This window comes from Hemitrygon akajei, chromosome 10, assembly GCF_048418815.1.
Source record: "Hemitrygon akajei chromosome 10, sHemAka1.3, whole genome shotgun sequence".
Taxonomy (NCBI): domain Eukaryota; kingdom Metazoa; phylum Chordata; class Chondrichthyes; order Myliobatiformes; family Dasyatidae; genus Hemitrygon; species Hemitrygon akajei.
This window is the reverse complement of record NC_133133.1, coordinates 44,843,888-44,861,579: the sequence shown is the minus strand read 5'-3', so window position 1 is coordinate 44,861,579 and position 17,692 is coordinate 44,843,888. Positions and strand designations below refer to the sequence as shown.

At 39.5% G+C, this 17,692-nt stretch overlaps 1 protein-coding gene across 1 annotated transcript in view; it reads right to left on the bottom strand.

The window, feature by feature from the left end:
* Positions 1 to 17,692, bottom strand: part of dlg3 (discs, large homolog 3 (Drosophila)) — a 559,740-nt gene that overhangs the window by 529,479 nt on the left and 12,569 nt on the right. Inside the window, exon 2 of the mRNA XM_073058148.1 lies at positions 10,289 to 10,420. Coding sequence (XP_072914249.1) covers positions 10,289 to 10,420 — 132 coding nt within the window. The remainder of the gene's footprint in view (positions 1 to 10,288; positions 10,421 to 17,692) is intronic.

The following is a 17,692-nucleotide window of genomic DNA, read 5'->3' as shown; positions in this document are numbered from 1 at the left end:
TCACTCCTGCCTCTGTGTTGTGTGCGCCCCCCTGCCGAGCCTGGTCTGGTCCGCTGTTGGGTGCGTGGCCTGGTAATCTGACCGATGGATGCCACACTCTCCCTCTTAGCTTTCCACAGCACGTCTGCCCAGGCTGCCACCTTCCGGGGGTCGCTGAAATCTGCGTCGGCCAGCAGCAGATGTATATCCTCGGGCAGTCGCTCTAGGAACGCTTGCTCGAACATGAGGCAGGGCTTGTGTCCATCGGCCAGGGCCAGCATCTCATTCATCAATGCTGATGGCAGTCTGTCTCCCAAACCATCCAGGTGAAGCAGGCGGGCACCCCGCTCACGCCGTGAGAGGTCAAAGGTCTCAATGAGCAGCACCTTGAATGCTTCATATTTGCCTTCTTCCAGGGGCAACTGTATGAAATCCGCAACCTGGGCGGCCGTCTCCTGGTCAAGGGCGCTCACCACATGGTAGTAACGCGTGGAATCAGAGGATATCTGCCGAATCTGGAACTGGGCTTCTGCTTGGCTAAACCACACGCGTGGTTGCAGCGTCCAGAAAGTCGACAGTTTTAGCGAAATTGCGTGAACAGATGAAGAGTCGGTCATCTTTGGTCCAAATCCCGTTTGCACCATCGGGGTCACCAATGTAGCGATGTGCTACACACAGCGCTGAAATAACGACACGCAGTCGGTAAGTCGTTTCGAGACTAGTTTATTCAAACTTCACGGCGCTGGCATTTAATCCCTAGCGCCTTCCCTCTCCGGGTGGAAATGACGTCAGAGGTGCATTACCAAAGTCTACCCCCGCGCGCTGGCTATTTGTGAGCCGGTTCGCCTGCACAGAAAGTGGGTCGCCACACACTGTCAATTAAGGTAATTGGCAGATGTCATCTGATACTGCCTGAAACCATTGATGGTGTCAATTATCAAACAACAAGTGAATATGTACACAGTAACAGCAACAGCAACGTAGACAGTAACAGAATTTTAGAATTCTTCGAATAATTTCCCTATTTCAGTTTGGAAGTCAGGCCAACACTGCATTTGCAACCAAAGTATTGGTACCTGGCTCTCACTGATTAGCGTGCCACTTTATTGGTCTTAGTATTACTCTGGAATCTAGCCTATACAGCAATGAATTATTCTATTTGTTTGTGAGCATACAGTAAGGCATGTTAGAAATCCCCAGTAACAACTAATTTTTTCACATGGCTAGGCTCATGGACCAAATAGCACAAAATCTCTTCAGCACTTCTTCACTACTAAGCTAGCTTTTGCTTGCTTTGTTACTAAGTCATAAGTATCTGCATGCTATATTTGATTGTATGATATTATGATCATATGAAGAACATAAACCTTTCCGCCATTAACTTTAAAATGTTGAGTTTCCCTAACGCGAGTTATTTTATCTACAGGTTTGAACACCAATGTGCAAGAGACCACTGGTGGAGTAGAAAAATGAAGGCTGCTTTTTCTTGAGCCCAGATTCCCCATTTCCCAAATCATAACCTACTGCCACCATTCCACCTCCAGCAATGCTCAGCTGTAAGCTGAAAGCTACTTTGATAAATACTGTGCCCATGTAAGTTTGTTTCCTATGAGTGCGTTTGATATAGGAAGCACTGGGATTATTCCTTTATCTAACACTAATTAAAGTTGTCACATTACTGAGGTCACAAATTCCTGCAGAATTAACTGGAATATAATTATAATCACTTCAGTGTAGGATAACTTTAAAGTGATAGAATTCAACAATTGCTGCAATAAATGACTACATTTCATTAGAAATTAAACATTTAAACAGCCCAATAATTAAGATGCTTGATACTCTGAAAATTTGTTCGAAAATTAGTAAAGCTATTCAAAATGAAACATCACAACAATCATTGCAGATTTTTTAGATTAGAATTGTTAAAAATATTTTTTTCCCAAATTCTGTAAGCCGAATTTCTCTCTGCTTTTAATGCTGAAACATTTCCCTTGACATGAATTATGTATAATTCACGATATGCTGCACATGATGTGCATCAGCTACCATGTATGATGAAATCTTCTATCAAGAGAGAATTAAAGTGAAGACTTAATTGAGTTCAATTTACAGATTTCGCCCAGATAAACATTCTTCTGTGAAAAGGAATTTCTTCAACTTACTGCTTGTTCATGAAGGTGTAATTTATATTTTTCTCTTACTGCTTCCATTAATAATTAATGTGCTCTGAAAGCTAATGAAAATATTAAAGTAAAACATTTTTGTCCATTAGCTCTATTTATTGATCTTTTTACCCTCCACAGCTGTCTTCCTTACATGATATTTTTCATTTTAAACCTTTCATTTGAGAAACTACTTTCACATGCGCTGGGTTAGAGAAGTGAAAATTGCCCCCTGTGAGATCTTTGAAACCAGAAGCAGCTAAAATGATGCTGCGTAGAAGATCAGCATCAACAGGGTCATCCTGAACACCAGACCCTTTGCACTATTACCTATATAAGTGATACACTTTTCAAAGTTGCATGAGGGCAAAGTAAGAAGGTACAGCTCTGAGAGTGTTGGCTTTCAATGCCAACCACCCATAGCAAGTTGTGGGGAGAAAATGGATCACTTTTGAGACTGGCAGGCACACCATTTCACAAGTCAGACAATGTGAATGACGGACACCTAAAACAAAGAATGGTACGGTTCAAGTCTTCCTCCTCATTCTCAAAGAAATTAAAAATCCTCACCTCTGCCATTAGGAATATTGGAAAAATAACAAAAGAGTTCAAGGTTACCTTTAGTAGCAAATCTCTAAATAGCAGTTTAATTTAGACAGCCCACATAGCTTGTGAGCAGGCGGACTTCACTGCCAGTTGAAGACCACATGATTTCTGAAGTACCTGTACACATTTAAATAGACTGGCGATGTCAAACACGGGCTGCCTGTAATGCGTGGATGACTGTGTTGTGGTTTTCCAATGACCATTTAGGAAGTGTTGACTGAATTTAATTCCAATTTAACTTCCAATTTATTACAAGGCACATAAAGACACGCTGAGTGATAGAATTTCAGGCCCATTAAATTTCACTTAAGTAACTGAAATGCCTAGCATCATTCGGGAATAGATTTGCAATCCCGTGAAGACCATCTGGCTTTGCCAACAGCTGAGTCTGCTTTAAAACCTTTTGTGTTTTCCAACTTCTAATACCACTCCAAATTTTTAACACTTTTTTCACATTTATCTGGGTGCCAAAAAAAAATCAATTTACTCTCTTTTTTCTGTTGCCTTTTAACACAAAATTTAGAAACTTTAAAACAACATTCTTGCCGTCCTTCACAAAGTATACTCCTGCATTTGAATGGTAGGCTTTTCCAAGTAAATGCTCGTCATAGACACATAATAGACAACTCCTTTAGCCCATTGATTTCCTGCTGCCCATCAGTCACTTACTTACACTAATCTTGCATTAACGGCATTTGCTTTATTCTCCCCACTATCTCATCAGCTCCCTCGATACTACCACACATCCAAACACTGGCCAGTTAACCTATCAGCTCTCATGATGTTGGGATGTGCAACAATACTGGAGTATACAGAGGAAACACACAGTCACAGGAAGAACGTACACACCCAAGATAAGAATTAAACCTGAATATCTGCATCTGTTAGAGAGTGGTTCTAACAGATGCAGCACTGTACTGCCCCAAGTTAGATTATACTTACCCTGTTAGGTACTATCTTTCATTTACACCCTCCATATGTGACTTGTGGTGAGGGCTGCATACCATCATAGACTTCAAAGCCAAATGTTGTGGTGCCGCCAACATCGCGGCCTCTCTCCCAGATGAGCTCAATCACTTTTATGCTCAGTTCAATGTTGCTAACTCTGAGCCTCCGAGGAAAGCCACCGCTACAACCTGCTATCTGGCCATCTCTGAGGCTGACGTATGCAGATTTTTCCAATGAGTGGGCAGTCGCAAGGCTGTGGGACTGGACAGCATCCCAGGGTGGGTACTCAGGATGTGCGCAGCACAACTGGCAGGTGTGTTTACTGACATTTTTAATCTGTTCCTCTCCCAGTGTAGAGTGTCCTGCTTCAAATTATCCAGCATTGTCCCTGTACCAAAACAGACCAAGGTAACATGCCTGAACGACTGGCGTCCGGTCACACTCACCTCAATAATAAGCAAATGCTTTGAGAGGTTGTTCAAGGATTACATCTGCAGCTTGCTACCACGCAAACTGGACCCCTTACAATTCACCTACCAACACAACCCATCAACAGATGACACAATAGCCACTGCTCTACACACTGTCTTTACACATCTGGAGAAGAAGGATGCTTATGTGAGAATGCTGTTCTTGGACTACAGTTCAGCATTCAACACCATAGTTCCATCCAGTCTTGACAAGAAGCTCAGAGACCTCAGCCTTGATCCTGCCTCGTGCAGCTGGATCCTGGACTTCCTGTAAGATCGCCAGCAGGTGGTAAGAGTGAGCTCCCTCACTTCCACCTCTCTGACTCTCAACACAGGTGCCCCTCAGGGCTGAGTACTGAGTCCCCTCCTTTACTCTGTGTACACCCATGACTGTGTCGCATCTACAGCTCTAATCTATTAATTAAATTTGCTGACAAATAAATTAAATATCTCAAACAAATAATGAAGTGACCTACAGGGAAGAAGTCATCTCTCTGACACAGTGGTGTCAAGAAAACAACCTCTCCCTTACTGTTGTAAAAACAAAGGAGCTGATTGTGGATTACAGGAGGAATGGAGACAGGCTAACCCCTATTGATATCAGTGGATCTGAGGTTGAGAGGGTAAACAGCTTTAAGTTCCTCAGCATATACATCACCAAAGACCTCTCGTTGTCTGTGCACAACAGTACCTCTTTCACCTCAGTCGGTTGAGGAAGTTTGGTATGGGCCCCCAGATCCTAAGAACTTTCTACAGGGGCACAATTGAGAGCACCCTGACTGGCTGCATCACTGCCTGGTATGGGAACTGTACCTCCCTTAATCGCAAGACTCTCTGTAGAGAGTGGTGCGGACTGCCCAGCGCATCTGTGGTTGTGAACTTCCCATAATTCAGGACATTTATAATGGCAGGTGTATAAAAAGGGCCCGTGGGATCATTGGGGACCCAAGTCACCCCAATTACAATCTATTCCAGCTGCTACCATCCGGGAAATGGTACTGCAGCATAAAAGTCAGGACCAACAGGCTCCGGGGACAGCTTCTTCCACCAGGCCATCAGACTGATGAACTCACGCTGATTTGAGAGTACTCTATATTACATTGACTGTTCTATTTATTATAAATTATTACGATTGCACATTGCACATTTAGATGGAGACATAATGTGAAGATTTTTACTCCTCATTTATATGAGGAATGTAAGAAATAAAGTCAATTCAATTCAAATCCTAACATAAAATCCTACAAAACATAATGGATACAGCCAAGTCCATTACAGGTAAAGCTTCCCCCCCATGGAGAAAATCTACATAGAGCATTGTCACAGGAAAGCAGCAACAATAATTAAGGAACCCTACCATCCAGATCATGCTCTCTTCTCGCTGCTGCCTCACACCACCAGGTTCAGGAACAGATATTAACCCTCAACCATCAGCCTCTTGAACCAGTGGGGATAACTTCACTCATCTTTACTTGCCCCATCAATCTACTCTTCCAACAACCTATAGACCCACTTTGAGGGACTCTTCATGTCATGCTCTCAATACTTATTGCTTATTTGTTTATTATTGTTATTGTTTTCACATGTATTTGCACAGTTTGTTACCCTTTGCACATTGTTTGTATGTCTGTCCTGTTGGGTGTGGTCTTTCATTGATTCTATTTTGTTTCTTAGATTTATAGAGTATGACCGCAGGAAAACAAATCTCAGGGTTGTCTATGGTGATTTGTATGTACCTTGATAATAAATTTACTTTGAACTTTACTTGAGTCCTTTTCTTAATTACAGTAAATACATCAAACCACCCAACGGTTCACCCTCTGATCTGCAGCACTTGACAGAACCTGCCAATAAAAGACACACAATCACTGTTCCTTTGAGAAGCTAACTGTTGTTTGGAAGTATATCTCATTTTATATATTTATATATGCAGTGGAATATTTAATAACATCATTATAGTAAACTATCAGTTCTGCATGTCTAATACAGCAGAACAATCTATTACATCAAAAGTAAGCTAATGTCACAACGTGCATTCAGTTCCATGATACAGTAATTAAAGGAAGCTGTGTAAAATCCAGTTAATCATTACACTTGGCAATAATACAAATCATTTCACTTCTTAAATGATCCATACTTGGCAGAGTTATTTTTGACTCCCTTGGCTAATATGACCACCATTACAACATAAATTCTCTTTTCTCTCTGGCTGTTCTACCTGCATTTTCTGCTGTGTTGTACTTGGCCATTCAAACCCATAATTAAGCTGGTGTGATAAATGAAAGAAACCAGGTAGGAGAGGCACCGAAAAATTCTCAGTTGCTAAGTGCTCCTGATTGAATGCAACTGACTCCAATTGGCTCTGATTCTTGATGAACGTGCCATTACAAAGATGAGCCATGGGTAAGTCAGCTGATAAAAAAAATGCCATCATCTACTGATCATCCTGGTTATGCACAAAGCAGACATGGAAATGTACAAAGAGAGCATTGTTGTAAATAGGTTTGACTTCCAGAATTCACTAGCCAATAACACTGTGGAAGGACTGAAAGTTACCATGGCCTTCTCAAGAGTGATTAGGCAAGGGTGATAAATGCAATGCCAGCCACAGCCATGTGCCAAAAACACATAGTTAGAATAAACTTTGGATGACAAGACTCAGAGATACATCAATTTGCCCCAAAGATACTTTGGATCTTTCTGGGAACATCCAAAAAAAAAAACTGCAGATGATGAAAATCCAAAATAAAAACAGGCAACACTGAAAATACTCAACAGGTCAGACTGCATCTGAAGGAAAAGATGCAAATCTAACACTACAGGTCAAAGATCCTTTGTCAAAACAGAGTAGGACCAACTGGGATGATATTGAGAAGCTTGATTCCATACATTAAACAAAGGGTTTTCTGGCACATTTGAAACACAAGAGATTCTGTAGATGCCAGAAATCTTGAGCAACACACACAAAATACTGGAGGAACTCACCAAGTCAGGCAGTATCTATAGATGATGCCTGATTTGCTGAGTTTTTCCAGCATTTTGTGATGTTCTGGCATATTGTTTTTGTTTTGGATCTTTTTGTCAGGGTAGTTATGCCTGCAGGACTATCCTATAAATCAGTTTTATATTTAAAAAATTCCTGTGCATCATTAAATATAATGCACAGGAAAGCTGGAGATTCTCAGATTCTAATGGCTCTCAAACAACATTTACTATACAGGCTTCTATCATTCACAGTTGCTTTCCATTATCATTCTTTCCTATCCTACTAAGTGTTTCCAAATTTCTCAAAGTAAAGCAAGCAAGCACACATGGAGCCAGCTTTTCATACACAACCCAGTTATTACCCAAGTCATTCTTCAAGCTTGAATATTCCCCACATTATAGAAACGGTCCAAAATAACTCCAACATACTGTAGTAATATTTTCAGTTAGCTTTTTAAGTTCTTTATTTCTTTTTAAGAGGTTTGTTGTAAACTAATCAACAAAAGTTTAATAATACTGTAGTTATACTTGCCTATGTTATTTTCAAGGTCTATGTACCAAGGCAAGATTTTACTAACTGCTGATGGATGTATAGCATTGTCAGACTGAGTTGAATGATACTAGAGTGAACAATCTTCTGTAATATCTTTGGTACCATTGCTGATGAGTATAGTATATATTTATTTTCTTCATTTTTCCCACTCTATTTTTATATTATTCACTCAGTTGCTATTAATATCAGCAATGGTTCATTTGATAGCCTTGCGAGTCAGGAGGCTCAGGATTCTAGACTCACCATCATGCATGAGATTTTAAACCAAGGCCTTTTCTATCAGATGGATGTAAAAGATCCGAAGGGATTATTTCCAAAAAGAGCTGAGGATTTATTCCTCTTACTCTGATCAAAACTTATTCCTCGATCAACATTTTCAAAGTAGATGTGTGGTATGGTCATCTGACGGATGAGAATCTCTTGTCCTTTCCTTAGGCAAATTATTGGGATTGAGGTTTACTACTTCCTCCTTACGTTTGTGGATTCTAAGGTGGCTGATAAATCCAATGCTGGAATCACAGTCTCTTCCATGGATGGGACAGGAGGTGACCCTTGTCAAAGTGGAAGGTAGCTGGTGAGGTGCAACCTTCCTTCTGTTACTTAAGCAGGACTTTGTGTGTGCATCTAATGTATACACACCAGTTTCTCAATGATTTCCTATATTTAGCAGATATGACCCCGAGATTACCAAGAATCACTCAGAATGCTTCAATTTTTTTAAGACAACTTTAGGAATAACAGTGGATTCCACTTAGATGGGCCATCAGTTTATTGGGGCAGCCACTTATTTGGGATCATTCTTGAAGAACAAAGCTAATTGAGAAAATAACCTGAATTCCCTTTGTTTACTTGGGAATTAATTGGGGTAGGAGACTGTTGCCGAACATTTGCTAACTAGTGGCAGTCATGTGCACATGTTGTGACCGTTAGACACTACACCGTATTGAAAGCGAACAGTTTTTAAATAGCATCACTTGCATGTTTGTATTCAAAAAGCAGTGATCTTTATCACTGATAGTTAGCAAGTAATAAACAGTAAAACAATTCAGAACTGTTTTGCTCTCTGCGATTTTAAGCATTCAGGCATGGAGATGCTAAAAACAGCTGGGAGCGAAAATGAAGCAATTTTATTATTTCAACAAGTTTAAGAAACTATGAAGAATTTGAAGATCGGACAATCATCTTCAATGCAATAATTAAAATGAATATTTGGAGGATGCAACCATCGAAAGCATTGTTTGCAGTCCATTATCTGCACCAGGTATCTGTGATGCTTTTGTTCACTTACAGTCAACTTAAAGAACATCAGTGTACACTGAATGAATTCCTTTGTTGATAACCATTTGGAACTAATACATAGTTTCTTAGTATTGTAGTAGTTTTGGTAGTGTTCTAATTTATTCTGTATTTCCTTTAAACACATAATTTGTTACTCTGTTAAATAGAAGTTTGTCTTTTTTATGCCTTTTTAACTATTTCCATGAAGCTTCGCTAATTGAGGTAGCTGCTTAATTGGGTCAAAATGTATTGGTCCCAATGTGTCCCAATTAATTAAAATTCACTGTATTGAATTTTTTTCTCCTGTCTGCCTGGTAAATGCTTTCTGTGACATAGCATAGAAAAGTGAGTCTGCTATTGGATATTTGAATCACATAGTGCACCTAATGTAGGCAGCTGAGTGTACTTGGCACCTTAAGGCTGGGCACTTTGCCCTGGGCGAGGACTCTGATATTGTTTTGCATATTCTCCCACTGAATTTGGAGGACCTTATCAGTAGTTCCCTTCTGGTGCCAGAAGCAGGTTGGAAGGCAGGGATCACTGCTACCCAAAAGAGCATGAATCTATGTCATACTTCATGCTCAATGCCTCTTTCCTCAGTTCACCAAAATGTGCGCTGATACATTGAATACAGTAATAAACTTACATATGCATTTCATTATCAATATCATTATGAAAAAAAAACTGCAGAATTAATTGAATTGAATTGAATTTTGTTTTATTGTCATTTAGAAACCACAACTGCAATGCTTTTAAAAAAATGAAACAACGTTCCTCCAGAATAATATCACAAAAGCACATGACAAAACAGACTACACCAGAAAATCCACATAACGTTTGGCAATCCCCAAATCCAGAGTCCGGCGAGGCTGCTGTGTATTAATATCGCACTACCATCTTACCGCGTTCCCCAGAAAGGAGCTCCAAACTCACCAGACTAAACAAGACTACCCAGACACACCAAGTCAGGAGACCAACTCTACCACCCAACAAACCAAAAACTAAAGCTACAAGACCTACACAAAACCACATAGTTACAACATATAGTTACAACACTGCAAACAATACCATAACTGATAAAAAAAAACAATCCATGGGCACAGAAAAAACAGTCCAAAGATGTTAAAAGACTATAAGTTTGAAAGAAACCACCACACAGCTTCCACAAGACTTACACACTGGCAACTTCACTCTTCCAGATAAATGAAATGCTGTGTTTACAAAAGGTTTGAAAAGAATTAATACATTCATAATTATATTTAAATTCTAATTGAAAATAAAACTCAAACTTGAAAGAGAAGTGTTACCTAATAGTGCTTGGAACAAATCACTATTGAAAATGTTGGTAACTTTGCCAATCACTGCTCGAAGCTGCCCTTCTTCTGAATCTGGAAGATTCCTGCAGTATTCCCTCAGTAGTTGCACTGCACGCTCAGTATCTACAAAAACATCAAAGGGACATTCTGGCTTATTCCATTTTTCAACATAAAGACAACATTTGTTTGATGAATATTTTGTTAAAATAATAAGCTTTTAATACATTTTTATAATAGAAGGGTGAATAGGATAATATTCACTCTACCTAATGATCCTAGGATTCCCATGAAAATGTTGCATTAAAGGGAAGTTCTTAAGTCAATAGTGTGTTTCCTATTACTTCCAAAGTAAAAATTCTGATTGCATTCCAGACTCATGGATCAATCAAAAACACCAAAACATTTAAAGATACATTAGCAGAAGATTCCAAACAATATAATTTCTTAATAAAATCTTAAATTAAGATAACAAAAGACAATGTATATAATGTGCCTTTACAAAGTACTTAACAAATGAAAAGTACAAGATCCTGTACTCGCTGCAGTTTAGAAGAATGAAGGGTAATCGGATTGAAACCTTTTGAATATTGAAAGGCCCAGATAAATGGACCTGGAGAGGATGTTTCCTATAGTAACGAAGCCTAGGACCAGAGGGCACAGCCTCATAGCTGAAGGACATTCCTTTGAAACAGAGATGAGGAGGAGTTTCTTTAGCCAGAAGGTGGTGAATCTGCAGAGGCAACTCATTGGGTCTATTTAAAGTGAAGGTTGACAGGTTCTTGATTAGTAAGTGTCAAAGGTTATGATAAGACAGCAGGAGAATGGGAATGAGAGGGTAATAAATCTGCCATGATGAAATGGCAGAGCAGACTCAGACTTGGAATCAGAATCAGAATCAGGTTTATTATCACCGGCAGTGACATGAAATTTGTTAACTTAGTAGCAGCAGTTCAATGCAATACATCATCTAGCAGAGAGAGAGAGGGAAAAAAATAACAAATAAATAAGTAAATCAATTACGTATATTGAATAGATTATTAAAAAATGTGCAAAAACAGAAATACTGAATATTTAAAAAAAGTGAGGTAATGTCAAAAGCTTCAAAGTCCATTTAGGAATCAGATGCAGAGAGGAAGAAGCTGTTCCTGATTCGCTGAGTGTGTGCCTTCAGGCTTCTGTACCTCCTACCTGATGGTAACAGTGAGAAAAGGGAATGCCATGGGTACTGGAGGTCTTTAATAATGTACGCTGCCTTTCTGAGACACCACTTCCTAAAGATGACCTGGGTACTTTATAGGCTAGTACCCAACCAAGATGGAGCTGACTAGGTTTACAACCTTCTGCAGCTTCTTCCGGTCCTGTGCAGTAGCCCCTCCATACCGGACAGTAATGCAGCCTGTCAGAATACTCTCCACGGTGCAACTACAGAAGTTTTTGAGTGTATTTGTTGACATGCCAAATCGCTTCAAACTCCTAATAAAGCACAGCTGCCTCTTTATGACTACATCAGTATGCTGGGACCAGGTTAGATCCTCAGAGAGCTTGACATCCAGGAACTTGAAGCTGCTCACTTTCTCTACTTCTGATCCCTCTGTGAGGATTGGTATGTGTTCTTTCATCTTACTCTTCCTGAAATCCACAATCAGCTCTTTCGTCTTACTGACGTTGAGTGCCAGGTTGTTGCTGCAGCACCATTCCAACAGCTGGCATATCTCACTCCTGTACACCCTCTCATCACCACCTGAGATTCTACCAACAATGGTTGTATCATCAGCAAATTTGTAGATGGTGTTGAGCTATGCCTACCCACACAGTCATGTGTATATAAAGAGTAGAGCTGTGGGCTAAGCACACACCCAAGGTGCACCAGTGTTGATCGTCAGTGAAGAGGATATGTTATCACCAATCCGCACAGACTTTGATCTTCCAGTTAGGAAGCCAAGGATCCAATTTCAGAGGGAGGTACAGAGGCCCCGGTTCTGCAACTTCTCAATTAGGATTGTGGGAATGATGGTGTTAAATGCTGAGCTATAGCCTGATGAGCAGCATCCTGAATAGCTCCTTTGTCTTATAGTCTTAAGAATCTTGACAGTGTGGGCACATAATCTTGAGGGAGATCTATAACTAGATTGTCTAGACAGTTATTGTCTGGGGCTCACACAGAGATAAGGAAATTATTGCTCCCCTCCCCAAATGGTTTTTGAGGTTTTAGTCTCTTCTTTGAGGTAGAATGTTGCTAAGGCTGGGAGGTGAAAAATTACTGTGAAAAGATGGAAATGCAGAGATGAGGTAGCAATCAGATCAGCTAATAAGGTATTGAATGATAAATCTCCTTATAGCAAGACATAGCACTATCCATTTTGCAGCATCATCAAAATCATTGCTCCATACTGTTATTGTCACCTATGAAGAAAACCCTTGCTTTCTCAAAAGCGCTACATGGATATTGTCAACTTTTTCTTGCTGATAACTGGAATTCCAGGACTATTATTTGTAATGAGCAAGGCTCTGTTGTCATGCCTTCTCCTCACATAATATTGCTAAATAAAAATGGAGAGAAATTATATGATTACATTGTGGAAAAGCAGTAATGTCATTGAGGGCTTCTGGTAGAGTTTCACATCAGGGCACTCGGTCTCTCCGAGTCGTAGATAATGAATGATTTAAGATTACAGTCTTCTAAGGAGAAGAGCAAAGCATTCTTTGGCTTCCTTGAAGCTAAGAGAACTTTCCCATCCTTTGGGATTAATGTGCTGAAATAATTAATTCATGTTAAACACTTGTTTAGGAGGGTAGCCGTCTTCAGATTTTCTGCCAGCAAAGCAATGTACATCATCTGACCTCAAGACAAACATCATGCAGATTTGCATTCTTATTAAAACATTAAATCTGTCCATGGTGAACCTTGAACACATGGATAGTTTCAGAAGATCCAGCACCTACTCTTCGTCTTTCAAGTCCATCCAAATTGCTCATGCTTTTCCTAGATTTTCAATTCACTTAAGGGATCATGGGGGTCTTCTCATCACATGCTTAGCCCTTTGTCCACTGATTCCACTTTAACAACTTTGTTTTTTTATAGCACGTGATGCACTTTCAGTTATTTCAGAATAACTGTTACTTTGAGTTGTTAAACGTTATTTATATTCATGAACCTTTGAAAAATTGAGAACTAGACATTGAGGACCAACTGACTTGAGCATCAATCGCAATGTAACAAAAAATTGTGAGGTGAACAAGGTGTAATTATTTACAAATGTTCAATTTACAAATTTTATTACAACATGATCTTTAAATTATGAAGGATTTTTTTTGCCGTTATGAACGGTGTTCCATTCTTGGTGCATAGGAATACATTGTACTGAGATGCACATAATGCATTTTACCTGATCTTATGAATTTATGAAATTTTGCTTAATAAAGAATATTCCAGGAATGCATCCTTTTGTAGACTCAGGAGTGGCTTCAAGTTTCCAAAGGATGTCACTGGATAGGTGTTGTGAGGACGCTTCCAGATTAAGAATTTTTTTTCTGAGATTTCTGAATTCTCTTGCACACAGGGCAGTACAGGCTGAGTCAATAAAGCCTCAGAAACTAAAGTAGATTTCAAAACTGAGGTAGATTTTCAGGCTATAGTGCAATCAAGTGTTGTGGGGTTGGGCAGTTGTTCAGCCAGTAATCCTATATACTGGCGGAGAAGGCTGTTTCTACTTCTGTTCTTTAAGGCCTTTCTTGTTACAGCAATGATGAAGTCCTTGATAAGTTGGGATAATCCTTGGCAATTGAGAGGCCAAATGACGGAAAACATTAATATACAGAGAGAGCTCAGAGTGCAAATCCATAACTCCCTGAAGGTGATGAAACAATAGGGTAGTGAAAAATGTAAACAGCTTCTTTATCAGTTCAGGTGCTGAAGTCATGTGGCAACTGTATAAAATTTTGGTTAGCTCACATTTGTGTGCAGTCTGGCCACCACATTACAGGAAGATGTGTAAGCTTAGTGGAGGACGCAGAAGAAGTTCACCAGCATATTGCTTATATTAGAGAGTATAAGAAGTTGGACAAATTTGGATGTTTTCTCTGGACTGTTGAGGATGATAGAAGTATACAATATTATGAATAGCATAGACAGGGTAGATAGAGTCCTTTTCCCAGGGTGGAAATGTTAAATACAAGAGGGCACCATTTTAAAGAGAAAGGGGGAAAGTTTAAAGGAGATTAACGTGGCTTTTTTTTTTTACACAGACAGTGGTAGTGCCCAAAGGGAAGTGGTAGAAGCAGATACAACTACGGCATTTATAAGGCATTTAGACAGATGCATCAATAAGCAGAACATTGAAGGATATGGACTACATGTAGCTAAACTGCATCTTTGGCCAAAGAACTTCCTCCTGTGATCTACACATGTTCCATGTTCTAATGTTCCAATTTTTAAATCAGAACATACAATTTGGAAAAAAAAACGCATCAGCTTGCATCAACGACCTTCCCCCCTCTCCTTACAGAAAAAGACAGACCTGTAAATTTGTGGCACTTTGCTTTTTATTTATATCACAAAAATATATTTAACTTCTGGATAATGTGGGAAAAACTGAGAACAGTCACATCACATTCAGGTTAAAAATACGAGGGTGCTCATGACAGATTGTGTTAGCAACCCTCTTAATGAGATAACACACCTATACAGGAAGTTCTAGCCTAGCAATTCACAGAAAAAAACCTTTAGTACATGTGAAGGTATATATGCAAATCGATAAAGTATGTTGACTGTGAATCTAACTCAATCTACTTTATCAGTCTTTGAACATAGAACATACAGCATAGTACAATCTTTTTGGCCCATGATGTTGTGCTGACTTTATAACCTACACTTAGATTAATCTGACCCTCCCCTTCTACATAGCCCTCCATTTTTCTATCATCATGTGCCTATCTAAGAGTTTCTTAAATGTCCCTAATGTAGCAGCTACCAGAGCTCAGGAGAATGAAAATGAGGCTGGATAGTAAAATCTCCATGGTGCTAAACTTTTTCAGTTGTCACTTCAAAATCCATTTCCACTGTCACACCAAGGTCACCTAGAAAGTAGTAGACTGAAATGGCCTCCTCCTATGCTGCAAGTATGGAAGCATTCTGAACTGTTTTCTACATTGTAGAAGGCATTCCACTTCAATATTTGTTCAGCCATTCTTGATTTATCTAATAATCTAAGAGCAGCAGTGTATAATCAGGTTACAAAGATGTATTTAGACAAATTCTGAATGAGTATCCCACATTTCTATCTGTACATTCTGTAATGCACAGTAAGAATAACACCATGATCTTTACACATCTGGATTCTCTGCTATACTGTATTCTTACTTGCTACCACTATAGTGGAATCCAATTTTAAGCTCTCCAGTTTCCTTATTCTCTTCTTAGCAACCATGATTTATGCACAGTTCAAACTAAGCTACATTTTCATTTAAGTAATATTTCAGGAAGTTATTAATGCTTCTCACCTTCTAATTTCTGATACTGTGTTAAATGTTCTGAGTAGTTCCTTACAAAGCACTCAATGCAGATATTTATTTTGGAACATCATTTTATGTGAATTTTTATCAACATACCATGTTTGTACATGGCCTTTTCTTAAAGACTTATCAAAGGCCAAATTTCAAAGTAAATTTATAATCAAAGTTCATACATTTCTCCATATACAACGTTGAAATTCAATATCTTGCGAACACACATAAATCCAAAAAACACAGCGTAGGACCACATGCAACAGGATGGACAAACAACCAATGTGCAAATACAAAAGAAAACATAATAAATAACAAATAAATAAGCAATAAATATCAAGAACATGAGAGAAAGAGGCATTGAAAGTGAGTGTAGAATCAAGTCCATTATCACCGACATCTGTTGTGAAATTGTTAACTTAGTAGCAGCAGTTCAATGCAATATATAATATAGATGAGCGAATAAATAAATAAACTACAGTATATGTATATTGAATAGATTAAAAATCATACAAAAGCAGAAATAATATATATTTAAAAAGTGAGGTACGGTTCACAGGATCAATGTCCATTTAGGAATCAGATGGCAGAGGGGAAGAAGCTGTTCCTGATTCGCTGTGTGTGTGTGCCTCAGGATTCTATACCTCCTAGCTGATGGTAATAATGAGAAAAGGACATGCCCTGGGTACTGGGGGTCCTTAATAATGGCTGCTGCCTTTCTGAGACACCACTCCTTGAAGATATCCTGGGTACTTTGTAGGCTAATACCCAAGATGGAGCCAACTCAATTTATGACTTTCTGCAACTTCTTTCAGTCCTGTGCAATAGTCCCTATCCTCCCAACCCCCCCACACCAGACAATGATTCAGCCAGTCAGAATGCTCTCCACAGTACATCTACAGAAGTTCTAGAGTGTTTTTGTTGAGATACCAAATCTCTTCAAACTCCTAATGAAGTATAGGAGGCTGTCTTGCCTTCTTTACAACTGCATTGATATGTTGGGATCTAGTTAGGTCTTCAGAGATCTTAACACCCAGGAACTTGAAACTGCCCACACTTTCCACCTCTGATCCCTCTGTAAGGATTGGTATGTGTTCCTTCATCTTACCCTTCCTGAAGTCCACAATCAGCTCTTTCATCTTACTGACGTTGAGTGCAAGGTTGTTGCTGTGACACCACTCCACTAGTTGTTATATCTTGCTCCTGTACGCTCTCTCGTCTCCATCTGAGATTGTATCAATAATGGTTGTATCATCAGCAAATTTACAGATGGCATTTGAGCTATGCCTAGCCACACAGTCATGGGTGTAGAGAGAGAAGAGCAGTTGGCTAAGCACACACTCCCAAGTTGCACCAGCGTTGATCATCAGCGAGGAGGAGATATTATTACCAATACACACAGATTGTGGTCTTCTGGTGAGGAAGTCAAGGATCCAATTGCAGAAGGAGATACAGAGACCCAGGTTATGAAACTTGTCAATCAGGATTGCGGGAATGATAGTGTTAAATGCTGAGCTATAGTCAATGAACAGTATCCTGATAGGTGTTTGTATTGTCCAGGTGGTCTAAGGCTGTGTGAAGAGCCAGTGAGACTGCATCTGCTGTTGTCCTATTGTGGCGATAGGCAAATTGCAGTGGGTCCAGGTCCTTGCTGAGGCAGGAGTTCAGTATAGTCAAGACCAACCTCTCAAAGCATTTCATTACTGTAGATGTGAGCGCTACTGGGCAGCTTACATTGTTCTTCTTAGGCACTGATATAATTGTTGCCTTTTGAAGCAAGTGGGAACTTCCACCCATAGTAGTGAGAGGCTTGAACACTCCCAAAGGCTGGGTGAAGTTCAGTGTTGGGGCGAAAGAAGTTCAGTGATTTAACCCCTCTGGTTGAAGGGTAAT